The 15,091-nt window shown below is 29.4% G+C and overlaps 4 protein-coding genes across 6 annotated transcripts; 3 read left to right on the top strand and 1 right to left on the bottom strand.

Annotated features, from left to right (window-relative positions):
* Window positions 1-1,705: 1,705 nt before the first annotated feature.
* On the top strand, window positions 1,706-3,871 carry LOC142597474 (uncharacterized). Its single transcript, XM_075730417.1, has 2 exons — window positions 1,706-3,225; window positions 3,313-3,871. Exons 1-2 carry the CDS (start codon window positions 2,401-2,403, stop codon window positions 3,832-3,834), a joined length of 1,347 nt encoding a protein of 448 aa, XP_075586532.1. The 5' UTR covers window positions 1,706-2,400; the 3' UTR covers window positions 3,835-3,871.
* A 460-nt stretch (window positions 3,872-4,331) lies between these two features.
* LOC124500326 (carboxypeptidase D) lies at window positions 4,332-7,363 on the top strand. Its single transcript, XM_047064387.2, has 4 exons — window positions 4,332-4,681; window positions 4,772-5,903; window positions 5,961-6,556; window positions 6,629-7,363. Exons 2-4 carry the CDS (start codon window positions 5,320-5,322, stop codon window positions 7,270-7,272), a joined length of 1,824 nt encoding a protein of 607 aa, XP_046920343.2. The 5' UTR covers window positions 4,332-4,681; window positions 4,772-5,319; the 3' UTR covers window positions 7,273-7,363.
* Window positions 7,364-7,426: 63 nt separating this feature from the next.
* Window positions 7,427-11,377, top strand: ric8a (ric8 guanine nucleotide exchange factor A). Of its 2 annotated transcripts, XM_075730419.1 has the most exons (10): window positions 7,427-7,695; window positions 7,775-7,861; window positions 7,914-8,035; window positions 8,198-8,917; window positions 8,995-9,396; window positions 9,453-9,875; window positions 9,938-10,198; window positions 10,276-10,670; window positions 10,729-10,851; window positions 10,932-11,377. In XM_075730419.1, the coding sequence occupies exons 4-10, from the start codon at window positions 8,840-8,842 to the stop codon at window positions 11,077-11,079; spliced, it is 1,830 nt and encodes a 609-aa protein (XP_075586534.1). In that variant the 5' UTR covers window positions 7,427-7,695; window positions 7,775-7,861; window positions 7,914-8,035; window positions 8,198-8,839; the 3' UTR covers window positions 11,080-11,377. The 2 variants fall into 2 exon arrangements, with proteins under 2 accessions (XP_075586534.1, XP_075586533.1); XM_075730418.1 differs by having other exon boundaries at window positions 7,427-7,861; window positions 7,914-8,917.
* Window positions 11,378-11,575: 198 nt separating this feature from the next.
* On the bottom strand, window positions 11,576-14,880 carry LOC124490370 (intracellular coagulation inhibitor 1). 2 transcript variants are annotated; one of them, XM_075730422.1, is made up of 2 exons: window positions 14,690-14,880; window positions 11,576-14,184 (listed from the first exon to the last, which is right to left on the bottom strand). In XM_075730422.1, the coding sequence occupies exon 2, from the start codon at window positions 12,977-12,979 to the stop codon at window positions 11,756-11,758; it is 1,224 nt and encodes a 407-aa protein (XP_075586537.1). In that variant the 5' UTR covers window positions 12,980-14,184; window positions 14,690-14,880; the 3' UTR covers window positions 11,576-11,755. The 2 variants fall into 2 exon arrangements, with proteins under 2 accessions (XP_075586537.1, XP_075586536.1); XM_075730421.1 differs by having other exon boundaries at window positions 14,287-14,726.
* Between the last annotated feature and the right edge of the window lie 211 nt (window positions 14,881-15,091).

Consider the following 15,091-nt stretch of genomic DNA (forward strand, 5'->3'; position numbering starts at 1 on the left):
AAGCAGCGGCATATCGAAAATTATGTTCGAATTTTTTTTTTTCGTTCTTCTCATTTTTCACAGTTTGCATACCAAATGTGAAGGAAAAAAAATTCAATGGATGATGATGACAAGAAAAATGTCGGTTTTGGATGTCTGTGTGTGTATGCGCAATGATTTTCATGGCCACAAAATTTTGATCAGAGTTTAATAATTTTTTTTCATGGCTGAGGTTTTTTTTTGTTGCGATTTTTTTTTGATTATTAAGCTGGTTGACTGTTTCATTCGTTCGTTTTTTTTTCTACATTATCCGGCTATACTAGCTAGTGCTCCCTTATCCTGTTTCAGTGTGTGTGTGTGTGTGTCTGTTGTGGTTTTTTTTTAAAAAAAAATATTTGTATAAACTAAATGTCTGTAAAGCAGATAAATTTTGCGCTTAGCAACAAGTTGTTTTTTTTTTAAATTTGAAAAAAAAATTTTCAGGAAAAAAAACAAATTCTATTGAATTTCTCTCGTTCTGGTTTTTTTTTCTTTGCACAAATTTTTTCGAACCAGACAAAAAAAAAGAGGCAGAGATTTTTTTTTTTTTTTTTTTTTTTGATTTCGTTTTGGAATGTTGTATATTTACAATTTAAATAAATAACTATATCACAGTATCATGATGATGATCAAGTGGATAAAACTATGTGTGTAGTGTTAATGTCCAATTTTACCACATGATCGATTTGGTATTTGAAAAATTTCAAAAAAAAAAAGAAAAAAACACCAAAAGAAACAGAGAGAGAGAGAGAAAGATACAAATATTCGATATCCCGCAAGTTTATCAATCCAATCAATAAGAAATTGTGCATTGAAAGAAAAAAAAAATTCCTCAACACTTTTTTTTGCAAAAAAAAAAAAAAAAAAAATAAAAGATCATCTTCAGATGGATGATGTGGATTTTTTTTTTTTTTTGATTAGTCAATCACATTTTTTTTCCATTTGTATGATGCTGTTGGTATTTCAAAATAAAACAATCAATCACCATCATCATGGTAGGATGGTAGAAATGTTTCGTTTATCATTCAATAAACATAACAAGTAAATTATTATATATCAACTAAAAAAAAATCAATGAAACTGGATCGAACCAGTCGATTATATTATATTATTATTATTGTGTTTGATTGATCAATAACAATTTGTTGTTGATGATGATGATTTTAAGCACCAATCTTCGTCATTTTCAAAATTGAAAATATGTTGGTCAAAGAATTGAAATTATTATTGGTTAAAGAATTATTATGATGACGATGATAAAATGTTGAGGAAAATCCCAAATAATTTTTGTGGTCAGCGAACCACAATCAACATCATCTGCATCATCAATAAGTTTTCAAAGACTGGATATGACAAGATTTTCTTTTGAAAAAAAAAATAATTTTTTTTCTTGTATGCACCGAATATCGATTTAAATTTGAAAAAATTCATCACAAATTTTCTCTCCATGTACCTCAATTTAATCAATTTTTTTTTTAAATTCATTTTCATTATTTTCAATGGAAACCAAATAAAATAGAATTTTCTGAACAAAACAAATGATCATCAATGATTTTGGCGGCAAAATAATCGATGGTATCGATTTTTCGTATTTTTATTTTCGCCAAAATAAAAAGTTTCCTTGTGTATATCATTTGTATAGAAACATGAAACCGAAAAAAATGAAATGAAATGGAATGGAAAAAATGTTTTGAATTTTTAATGAAACGACCAACCAACCAACCAACCAGTCAGATGAACAAACACAAAAATGAAAACGATTCATTCTGCAACCCTAGAAACCAGAATTTTTTTTCTCTCATATCTATGGTATGTAATAATGAACTTGAAACTTGTTCATCTCGTTCGAATCATCAATCTATCTAAGTAATGAAATGTGAAATTCTATTGTGTCCTAATGGTTATGGTTAATCCATTTTTTTTCCCATAATCCGTAATGAATATATGAAAAATTTAAATGTCCAAAGTCGTCATGATCAATATTTAAAATGAATGAAGAGATTCTCGATAATATTTGTCGCTACAACAACAACAACAACGACGACGACGACTAAGGTGATTTGAAAACCAAAAATTGACGGCCATTATCATAACAATAAAGGTTAAGTGTGGAAATAGACAAAAACGAAAACATTTCCATAACTATCATTGAAGAGTGATCATGACAACAACAACAACAACAACGACAGTGACAATGAAAATGACTGTAAAAAAAATAATGATTGCGGCAAAATAGCAAACAAATTTTTCAAACATATTAATGACCGATAAAATTTTATATGTACCATATACTATATATATACAAAGAATACAACTATAGTTAAATTTATAAACAAAACAAAAAACAAAAAACTTCTGTTACCGTTTCGACCGTTAAAAATAATGTCGGCCAATAGTAATATATCGATCATTAGTTTGGATAAAATCAACCTGAAACGTTTGACACCACCTACAATAGATTCAAATCCTATCGTTGGTAATAATCCATCTACAAAATCAAATTATTCAACTAGATATGATAAATCTCCTACTACCACTACTACTACTGCAATAATAATGAAATTACCATCATCATCATCATCATCAACAACATCGACAAGAAATAATAATCGTTCAATTGTACCATCAACAACAACATCATTAACGAATAGTCCAATACAGGTGAATAATAATAAGAAAAATAATAAGAAATTGAATCGACAATCAACATTCGATATAGAATCATCATCATCATCATTGAAAACATTATCATCAATAAAATCGATAATGGATAGCGGTAATAATAAAGAAAAATCAAACAGACAACAGCAAAAAAAACTGGCAAAAAATCAAATAGATGATATACAAAAATTATCTAATTATGAAAATCAATATCATCTTGAAGATGGTGATCACGATGATGATGATGATCGTCCACCAAGTTATTCAAAAGTTGATTCAATTCATCATCATGAAAGTGATGTCTATGTTGTTGGTGATAATGATGGTTTTGTTAACGATAAAGATAATTTGGTTATAATTTCATCATCAAGAGAATATTATGTACAATCACCACCACAATCATCAACATTACGACCATTAAATCGTAATATTATTATTGTTGATGACGATGATGATGTTGGTGGTGGTGGTGGTGATGGTGATGGTGATGGTGATGGTGATGATGATCATAATGATAATTACTCTTCATCATCACGACAAACAATTGTAAGTAAAATCAATTTTGATTTGAAATAAAAGTGTAAACGTTCCAAAAATTCATTCAATGTTTTTTTCTGCAAAAAAAACCTATAGATAACTAGTCAACCAACAAAAAATTTAATGGAAACATCATTTCAAAATTGTAAACAAAAACATCAATCACCTAATAGAAATAGAAATCGATTAGAATCATCATCGATAGACAATATTATTGATGATGATGATGATGATAGATATTCATTACCTGATCATAATCATCATCATCATCAAAGTCGTCTATCATCAATACAATCAACGGAATTAAGTCTTGAATATCATAAATTGGAAACATCATTAACAACAGAAATGATGCAAACAAAATTACCAGTTAGTAATGCATGGAATGATTCATCAACAACATCAACAATGAATTTAATTGGCAATAATAATCGTTCATCATTTATTCATCATCATAATATAAATACATCAACATCATCGATGATGATTAATAATGAAATTAATCAATTAATATTTACCGAAGATGATATATGGAAAAAAGATCGTATGACTGTATTTTGTTTCTGTGCCACGGCATTAGGTGCTATTGCTACATTGGCAATGTATTGTACAGAATGAATGAGTGAATCGGAAACAAAACGAAAAAAAACAAAAAAAAAATTCTGACACTGAAAAAACAACAACAAAAACATTATTAATTAGATTATACAATAAATTTAATTAGAAAATGGAAAAAAAATTACATTTTCACTAATTGAACCTTGCCTTTTCGATCGATCGATCGATCAATCAATCAATCAAAAAATTAATCATCCATGGTATCCTTCTGTTATTGTTTCTATTTATGGCCTCAAATAAATTGGAACAAAAGATTTCGATCAAACGACAACAGTAACAGTGTTGTTGTTGTTGTTGTTTTTTTTTTTTTTTTTGATCAGAAAAATACAATGATTCGATTCAATCGATCAATGAGGGTAATATCTGTTGGAAAAACAATTTGTTTTCGACCATGTTTTCTAATGATGAGTAAAAAATGTTCACATAGAGAAAAAAAAACAAGTTGTGTGTGTTGAGAAAGAAAATTTTCTGCGAAAAAAAAGTGTTAAACATTTGTGTTGATGATGATGATGATGATGATTATGGCTGAAAACAATAGAAAAAAAAATCTGGTGAATTCAAGAAAAAACACATGTCCGAAGAACAATGATGATGATTGTATATATTATGTTTATTTATAGCCATTGGTTAGCCAACTGAATCAATGTTTTTATATTTCCATATGTTTGTCGTGTCTCTTTTTCTCTTGTTTCGAATGGTTGAACTTTTTTTCTTTCTCTTGTTTTCGAAAATTTTCAATATTAAATCTTCATTTTTCATTGTAATTTTGGTCCATTATCATCAAATCATTTGTTTTTCCGACCGACCATTGATAAAAAGGTTTCGTTCCGTAATTTTCATTCGAAATGTTCGTAATCAATTTCATTCATTCATTCATTCATTCAACATAACTAAATGAAAAATAATCGTGTTAAAAATAAATTTTATTTAATAATAGTTCAATGACAACTTAATTAAGCGACAACTTCATCATCAACAATCATCAATATCCATCCTATTTCATTTCAGTTTGTTTTGACAATAACCAGAAAGAAAGAAAACAATTTCATTGCCATTTTCATTTCAACAAAAAAAAAAACATTGTGGTCCAATAAAAAAAAACGGATGATGATGATGATGATGGTGATCGGTATGAGGAAGAAGTATGAACATAAATTTACGATGATTACATGCACTAATAGGAAGTGAATGATCAGTGAAATTTGAAAAAAAAAGGAAAAAACGAGGATCAACATATGTTTTTTTTGTTGTTGTTGTTGTTGTCATTTTGAACGTATACGTTTTATACGAAAAAAAATTAATTGTAATTTCATATGATGATGTTTCCATTGAATTGTGTATGATGCGTTTGTTTGTGTTCGAATAGATTTTGATTCAGTTGGTTTTTTTTTCTGCAAATAAAAACCCCAAGCAATGAAATTCATCATCAATTCAACAATAATAATCATTTGTTATTATCCGAAGATTCAATAGTAAATAAATAAAATGATGATGATGATGTCGATTATTCATAAAAAATCAAAAATCAATTTGATCATTATCATTTCATTATTATTATGTAAAATATCATTATCGTTACAGGCATCACCATCGATTGTTACATTTTCAATGTTGAATAATAATAAAAATGATTTAAATTATTCAAATTCGAATAATCATGATAAACAATTATTGTATCCATTACGAAGTTTTTCCATTTCATTATCATCATATTCACCACCTGGTTCTATTTCTTCTTCCTCATCATCATCATCATTATCATCATCAACAACAAATCAATCATCATCGAAATTTTTAGCAGCATTAAAATCACCAAAATCATCGGTTAAAAGACCAAAAAATAAGACATCTACCACGAACACCAACGCACATCATCATCATCATCATGGACAATCGACAATAAAAATGAGCGGAAATAAAGTTAGCATACGTTTTAATAAATATCATAATTATGATGATATGACTAGATTATTGAAACATGTGGCTAAAAAACATTCGAATCTTACACGTTTATATTCGATTGGTCGATCCAAACAAGGCCGTGAATTATGGGTAATGCATTTGACTGAGTGAGTAAATTTAGAATTTTGGTAATCCCATAATCATAATCTTGTATTATAATTTAGCGATTCTGATGATGGTGAAACCGTAACAATAAAACCTAATGTAAAATATGTTGCAAATATGCATGGCAATGAAGCTGTTGGACGTGAAATGCTTCTACATTTAATCGCATATCTGGTCAATTTTTCAAATCGTAGTGCAAATGTACGAAAATTATTGCGACATACAAATATTCATATAATGCCATCAATGAATCCGGATGGATTTGAAATCGCACATGAAGGGCGTTGTGAAGGTCCAGGTAGACGTAATGCAAATGGAATCGATTTAAATCGTAATTTTCCTGATCGAATATTCATTAATCGTACTGAAAGTGAACAACCGGAAACGGTGGCAATTAGGCAATGGTTAAATCGAATACAATTCATATTATCAGCAAATATTCATGGTGGTGCATTAGTCGTCAATTATCCATTTGATGGTAGTCCAGTTATGGAATCGGAACATTTGGAAAAAACACCCGATCATGATGTATTTATTCATCTGGCAAAAACATATGCACAACGTCATCGTAAACTTAAATCACAAATTAAATGTCGAAAAGATGATAATTTTATCAATGGAATTACCAATGGTAATGCATGGTATCCAGTACAAGGTATGTATAATAATAAGATAAGATACATTTAATTTCGTTATGTTTGAATAATCCTTAAATTGAAAATTACAGGAAGCATGCAAGATTATAATTACATCTATGCTGGCTGTATGGAGTTGACACTTGAAATTTCTTGTTGTAAATATCCAAATGCAACAAACCTGTTAACACATTGGAATGAAAATAAGATACCAATGTTAGCATTATTAAATGAAGCAAATAAAGGTGTTAAAGGTATAATCAAAGATTATATAACCGAAACACCGATTGCTAAAGCTAATCTAACAATATTGGGCCGCGATGTTCAATTTAACAGTGATCTACGAGGACAATTTTGGCGTCTTCTATTACCCGGTGATTATGTTATCATTGTCAGAGCAGCTGGTTATTCACGATTACAGAAACAATTTACAGTTATGGCAAATAAAATTACCGTTATGGAATTATATTTAACACCAATCAAACGTTTGGCAAAACAATTTGATTCATCATCATCATCAAATTCAAATACAAATTATCATTATAGATGGAAAAAAATTGACCAACAACCATCGATTCATAGTGAATCATCATCAACATTTGGACAAAGATTAATGTTAATCAACAAAAACAACGATAATAATAATCCACCGACAAATCGATTTGTACCAATATCGACAACAAAAATCTATCTGCCAATCATTTTGATTTTAACCATTTTTGGCCATTATCAATGAGCTTATCAATATATTATATAAATTAATCCATTTGATTGATTTTTTTTATCACAAAGAGAAAATTGAATAAAACAAAAAAATAAAAAAAAAATACTCAAATTATAAAGAATTTTATTCCTAGATGGTGCTATCGTTTGAATGCTGATGTGCATGCACTCGGTTGTTTGTGTTTATATATTATATTGATTGATGAAATTGGATTCGAAAAAAAAACCAAACATATTCTTGAATTACTGAATCCATTCAAACAATTTCAATCGATAATCATCATCATATGTTATATTTAATATTCTGGACCAACAGCAGTAGTTCTATTCCATTCTATTATCACCATCATCATTGGATGGAACAATTCCAAATGTAACATCGCAAATTACATTAACATCATCATCATCTTATATTTGCGCACATTTCGGTCAATATGTGTGTGTGTGAAGAATATATTTTTCTATTTGAAAATGAATTTTTTCTTTATGTTTTTTGTTCATGATTTGAATTTCAGATCCATTCTTAAATGACTGTCCCGTATTGTTATTATTATTATTATTGTTATGATGATGATGTTAATGTTCATTCGTCGGTGACACAAGTAAGTGGGCAACAAAAACACACAAGTAACTATATATCAATGTCTTTTTTAGATTTTATTGTCGGCTAGATTTTTTTTCTTTGGATTTTTCTCGATTATATCACACCAGTCAGCAAGCCAACCATCACCATCATCATCAACATCAATATTTTAAGTAGTAATTCCATTTCCAAGGTGATTCGGATCTCTAGCTATATAGATTATATCACAAGAAACGCCTTTTTCTCTAACTATAATTTGATTCAATTATTTGCTTGTATGTTGAACGATTATCGTGGTGGTGGTGGTGTTGGTCGCTGTATTCTTCGCTTCATTTTCGATTGATGGGCGCTCTAGTCAAGCCGTATCCGTATTGTATACACACACACACACAAACATCATCGGTATCGTTATTGAATATATATTGGAACCAACTGTATGTGTGTGTGTGTTTGTATGTTTGTTGGATTGATGATGCGCGTATATACCAAAATGATAGTGATGGTACAGTATTTCATTTGACAGATATATTCGAAAAAAATGAAAGAAAAATTGGAACAGCAGCATTGTAGTTGATGCTTTTGCTTCTCGTTCGATAGTCGGTACCATCATCATCATTATTATCAAATCGAGTCCATCTCAATCCGTTAATAACTAAAAAAAAAATCATCCTTTTTTTGTTCGTTTTTTGGTTCAATTAATCAAAAATGATGATTACTATATTTGTGTAATTGTGTTTGTGTTTGTGTTTGATTTACATTCATCAAGTCTTTCACTTTCAACCATCGATTTACTGCCATTTTGATGATATTTTTTTTGTATCATCTCAACATTATAATTGATTCATTTTTTCAGCGTGTGCGTTCGTGTTTTATTCTGTATGAATTAATGGTCTCATCAGATGCTAGTCAAAAACATACAATCCGGTCATCATTATACTAATCTAAAATAAATGTGAAGAAAATTTTGAAAAATTTCAATCATCATCAATCGATCATCATGGAGCTTCTCATACAGACCTTACAACTTGGTAATGATGAACAAATTTCAACCGAATTGGTCAATTTTTTCACACAGGTAATAATTAGACAATTGTTTTGTTCAAGATGAATTCTGATAAATTTTCTTCTTTTCTTTTCTATTTTTTTCCCCAGTATGGAAACACAACCATTCTACATGATTCATTACCATTAAAACAGAAATTAGTGGATAATCTCTTCCGTGTATTACGTGATCTACAAAAAATACAACTTTATGCAACAACATTACAAGTTTTACGTATATTGACCAGAGATAATTCAACAGTGGATACATTATTTGCAAATGATCGCATTGAAACACTATTACATTTAGCAATGTTAGTTGGTGAAGATGAAGCATTTATGACTGAAAATAGCCAATCATTTGATGCCAAAATTGTTGTTGAAGCACAAAAATGTCTTTCGAATTTGATTGCCCTATCACCAACAATACGTCGTACTTGTAGTAATAATTGCTGTATTGATGGTATAATGCTTAGACTTCGTATGCATCCGGATCCTAATCTACCATATGAGGTTTGTCAATAATAATCAGTTGACGATGAATCAATAATAATTCAATTTTTGTTCAGGTGAAATATTTTGACATGTTAATGTTATTCTTTTTAACTGCTTATTGTGCCGAATTGCGACCAAAAATACGTGATGATTATCATGGTTTAATCTATCTGATGGAAGCCATTGATTTATTATTGAAAAATAATGCCGAATATTTGGCTGAAAATATGCCATATAAAAATAAACGTCGTTCAAAAGGTTCAAGACGTGGTAAACGAAATAATAATAATAGTAATGCTCAATCATCGAATACTGGTGGTGGTAATGTTGAAACCAATAAAAATGTAGATGATATTAATGAAACAATGTCCGATTTACGTTTGGATGATACACTTGTCGCTTATTGCCTAGATGATTGGGAGGTTAATCTTTCCATACAAGTCATTAAAGTATTGTTTAATCTGACAATGAATATCGATTCTAATACAATGAATGAGGTTTGTCCATATTATAATTGTTTTTTGCATTCATTGTTTATTTTGGTTTTTTTTCTGTTTAGTTTGAAGAAGCTCACTTTTTTCGTCTAGTATCAATATTACATGATCTTCTACTCTGTGATACAAAAAATGAAGATCGCAAAGAAGATTTACAAAGCCATATTGTTAATCTATTGACCAATATGCCTCCTCAAAGTTATGAAGAGCTTTTATCGAAAATTGCCGAACTTGGTAAACCAGAAAATCCTGAACATGAATATATGGAAATGAATCTTGAAGTAATAGCTGCATTATTGGATTTTCTTCGAATTCGTCTTGATGATGTGAGTATCGAATTTTTTTTTTCGTTTGCCTTAAAAATAATTCACGTTTTTTATATTATTATTTTATTTTTAAAAAGGCGGATAAATCCAATGCCCTTGAACGTTTGGCACCAATATTACAATGTTTAATTCGAGCTTGTGATGCTCATCCAATCATTAGAAAATATGTTCGATATCAAATATTGCCACCATTGAAAGATGTACAAAATCGACCGGAACAAGGCAATACAATGCGAAACAAATTGGTTCGATTGATGACATCAACCAATGTTAATCTCAAACATTTATCCGCACATTTCTTGTTCATCCTTTGCAAAGGAAATGTTGGCCGTCTAATCAAATATACTGGCTATGGTAATGCAGCTGGATTATTGGCCAGTCTAGGCCTAATGAAAACCGATTCCAAAATGTTGAATTATTCTTCGGATTCAGAGGAAAGTGAAACAGAAGAATATTCATCCAATGTCGATAAGTAAGTTTTTTTTAGTCAAAAGAATCAATCTAATTTTCTTTTGAAATTAAATTTCAAGAATAAATCCAATTGTCGGCTGTGTTCAAGAGGAAGAAGGACCAAATCCATTATCCAATATGACTGAAGAACAAAAAGAATATGAAGCTAATCGTTTAGTAAATGCTATTGATCAACTTCAAAGGTATTAATCAATCAATCAATTCATCAATTCATTAATCTTATAGCTAATTCTAAATTTCTTTCTATGTCCAACCACAAAAGGAGTGGTATCATACAACCATGTCGTATCGGTGATGATGGTAGGCCACAACCAGTGGAACATGTACTACAATTACAGGAAGAATATCAACGAAATAATCATTCATCAAACAAGAAACAACAACAGCATTCGGATTCTGATTCCGATTAAGTTACAAAAAAGTGACAACTGATTCTTATCATCATCATCATTATTATTCACAAGTCATCATTAATTTTTTTTGTTGTTTTTTTTGTCATTCTTTGATAATTTATTTTTCTTTTTTCATCTCATTTCATCTCATCTCAATCATATTCGAACGAATTATCCACTCAATTCATTATTCATCCACCATCATCCATCGATATTTGATGGAATTTTTTTTCCTTTTTCATGTTGATTGTTTGTTTTTTGTCGTTTCGTTTTTACCATCATCATTTTTTCATTATCCAACACCACATACTAATCATTTATATTTTTTGGCCATTAATTCATTAATCACTAACTTTTGCTGCTACTGCTATTGAATCAGCAATTCAATCAAGATGATTTTGAATATTCATAAATACTTCTCATTCTTTTTTTTTTCTTTTCCTTTTCGCTTTCCAACCTACGGAAATGTTTGTTTTTTCTTTTGATTTTATGTTCTTCGAAAAAAAACTAAATATTTATTTGGTAACTCACATATTTGATTCTTTTTTCTCAATAAAAATATAAATTGTTTGAAAATTTATCAGAAAAAAAACATTATACGAAAAAAAAGTTTTCAATAGATCTAATGGCAGGTATTATTTGTTTTCGGATGGTGGTGGGTGTACTTTGAATCGACTGAATCAAAGATTTATGATTAGAATCCATGAATCTCACCAATTAATAAAATTGTACCGGTACGTGTATGACGTAGAAAATATAAAAATGGATGATCAAAAGCAAGGGCAGCACTCTTTGAATTAATATTTAATTTAGATTTTTGTTTAGATTTTCGTTTCTTCGTATACATCGAATCAACAGGTCCGATACCATTTTCGCCAAATTCCATTCTTACTTTATGTTTAATATCAGTGACAAAAATATTCTCCTGATCTGTCATTATTGACGATAGATTAGCCATTTTCTGATGGAATATATCACGAATACCCATTCGTTCTAATGTACCACGGAGATCATATTCGGCTTCAATACCGAATGTAGGTAATTCAATCATAATTTTTCCATAGACATCCATACGACGTATACTTGTTTCAATATACCATGGATTAATGGCTCGACGAATTAATGAAAGATCATCATTAATACGAGATGGTAATATCATATACAATGCATATCGTTGATCTTTGAATGGTAATTCAATCATAGCTGCATCAATTTCATCCAATGGAACAACAGCGACCGCTGCTTTTAGTCTCATGAATGGTACATTTTCGTATGAAATAAAATTTGCACCATAAAATGTTGATGGTCTTGTATTGGTAATATCGAATCGATGTAACCAGATACCATGAAAAAATGCAGCATCTAATAACATGACGGCTTCATTCGATTCTGGTATATGTTCAATCAAAGTAGAACCATTGACAATAAAATCCGTAGGATTTTGGTTGATAATAATTTCAGCTTTAAAATAATCCTGTATCATTTGTGCATAATCAAGATTAATTTTCAAGGTTTGATTAGCAACAAATGCACGTGTATTTTTAAGATCATTTGTTTTGAGCAAAATTTTTCGTAATGATTCACGTTCACGATGACGATCAGGACTAATATTGGCCATTGAAAATGCTAATATTGATTCTAATTGTTGATTTGCTGGTGATCCATCATTTGTAGCCAGATGTAACATTGTTAATGTAGCTGTTAAACTTAATGGTGCGATTAGAATATTTTTTCGTATCTCATCATCCGATTGTTCATTATTCAATTGATTCAATAGATTGAAACCAAAATAATTGGCAACTAATGTAAATTTTCTTGGTATTATAATCGGACGATTTGAATATGATGATATTTGTTTCGGTAATACATTTATAGCCATAATGCATATTAGATAGATTTTTATTAAACAAATAGCCATATTGTTGTTGTTTTTTTTCTATTGATTTTCTAGTTGATTTATTTGTGTATTGGCTTCTTAGGCCAACAAACAGAAAACAAAATCAATTGATGAATAAAATTTCGTTACTTTTAAATTCGTTGCGAATTAGCGAACATTGATTGAATAATAATGACAAATCGATGATGGTCATCCTCAAATCGATGGATCGACAACAACAATAAAGACGATGATGATGATATGTTATGATGTCAGGATGAAATAAAAATGAATTTTAATGATGATGATAGTCGTCGTATTCGTCGTAGCCGTAGCCGTCACATCATGTACAAACGCATACACATGCACGCCACATACATAAATATAACCAATTTGAAGAAAAAAAACTGTTGGTTGTGTATAGATGATTATGATTGAAAAAATATAATTTTGTTTTCTTTTTTGTCGTCGTTGTTATTGTTGTTGTTGTTGTAGCTGTTTACGTTATTTTTCAAGATTCCAATGTCAAATATGTATTAGATGCCAATCAATCAATCAATGTTTGAGATCAATGTGTGTGTGTGTGTGTGTGTATATGTGAAATAGCGTGTAATAATGCGTGGCCAATATAGGATTCAAAAAAATAAAAAATTTGAAACGATCCAATGAATAACGATAATGATGACAGTTGATGTTTTCGATTGAATTGAATTTTGAATCAATTTTGAATGGAATGATGATAATAATGATTTTAACTGATGATGGTTATGATGATGATGATGATCAATAAATGATTTTCAACAGGATAAGAATAATAAAATATGAAGGTCTTTTCTGGTTTTAGAAAAATGATAGTTGAACAATGTTGATGTGTCGATTATTTCACCATTGATAGATTGAAACAAAAATAAATTCCTGGTGAAACATTCAAAAAAAATGTGAATTCAAGACACAAAAAAAAAATTGATCATGAATGATGATGATGATGATGATAATGAATCAATCAACCAACACAGCCATCTCTCTCATATAAATCCAAAAAGTCTTTAAAATAAAAAATTTTACATGATGAAATCAAAGAGAATGTTCGACTAGCTCACTGGCTGGATAGATGAATGATGATGATGAATGGACAGCACGCGATGACGACTGATCACCATATCAATAAGGGCCGCAAAAAAAAGACAAAAATTCATTCCAAAAGAGTTTATACCAATATATGACAATGAATGAATGAATGAATGAATCTAATGGGAAAGAAAAAAAATTTTTTTTAGAGAGTAAAAAAAATTCGATTCGAATGTGTCAAACAAACACTGAAAAAAAGCTCTATATGAGCTGATAATAACTTTGTGAATTTTTGTTTTCTTGTCAAATAGAAAAAAAAATTAATATAATGATGATGATGATGATGATCCAGTAGGAGAAAATTGCTTTATAAACGTGCACGTGTTGATGGTGATGATTGTCGATGATGATAATAACCACACACACGCACATACACACACAACCATCATCATCATAATAATAATCGGCCATTTAAAAACTGACAATTGAATAAAAAAAAATTTTTTCTTTTCAAAAAAAAAAAAAAAAAAAATGAAATCATTCCATTTCGATGCATTTTCATGTTGACAATCCAAGTTTTTTTTTTATCAATTGTTTACACACACACACACACAAAAAAATTTCAATCATCATAAATGACAATTTTTGACAATCCGATCGAAAATGTTAAAATTGAACACTTACGGAATTTATATCATCGCATTTAGACTTGTGCGTGTCTGATGATAATAATGATTGTATATACAACCATCCATTTTTAAAACACACACACACACACACACAAAAAAACAATAACAATAAAAAAAAATCAAACAATCCAAGGATGTTTCAATCTCATTATAATATCAAATGATGATGATATTATACACATGAATGAACGAATTTTTAAATTTCGTTCATTACATTCGAATCGATATATCGAACTATCAGAAAAAAAAAGGAGAAGCCAAAAATAATGATTAGAAAAAAAGGACAGATCAAACAAACAAACGAAACAAAAACTCAAATTCAATCCGATCATTCTACCATCTATCATTAATCTATTGTTTATTTTCAATCACATAAAACATATACACATTTACAGTA

This window comes from Dermatophagoides farinae, chromosome 4 (genome assembly GCF_024713945.1).
Source record: "Dermatophagoides farinae isolate YC_2012a chromosome 4, ASM2471394v1, whole genome shotgun sequence".
NCBI classification, from domain to species: Eukaryota; Metazoa; Arthropoda; class Arachnida; order Sarcoptiformes; family Pyroglyphidae; genus Dermatophagoides; species Dermatophagoides farinae.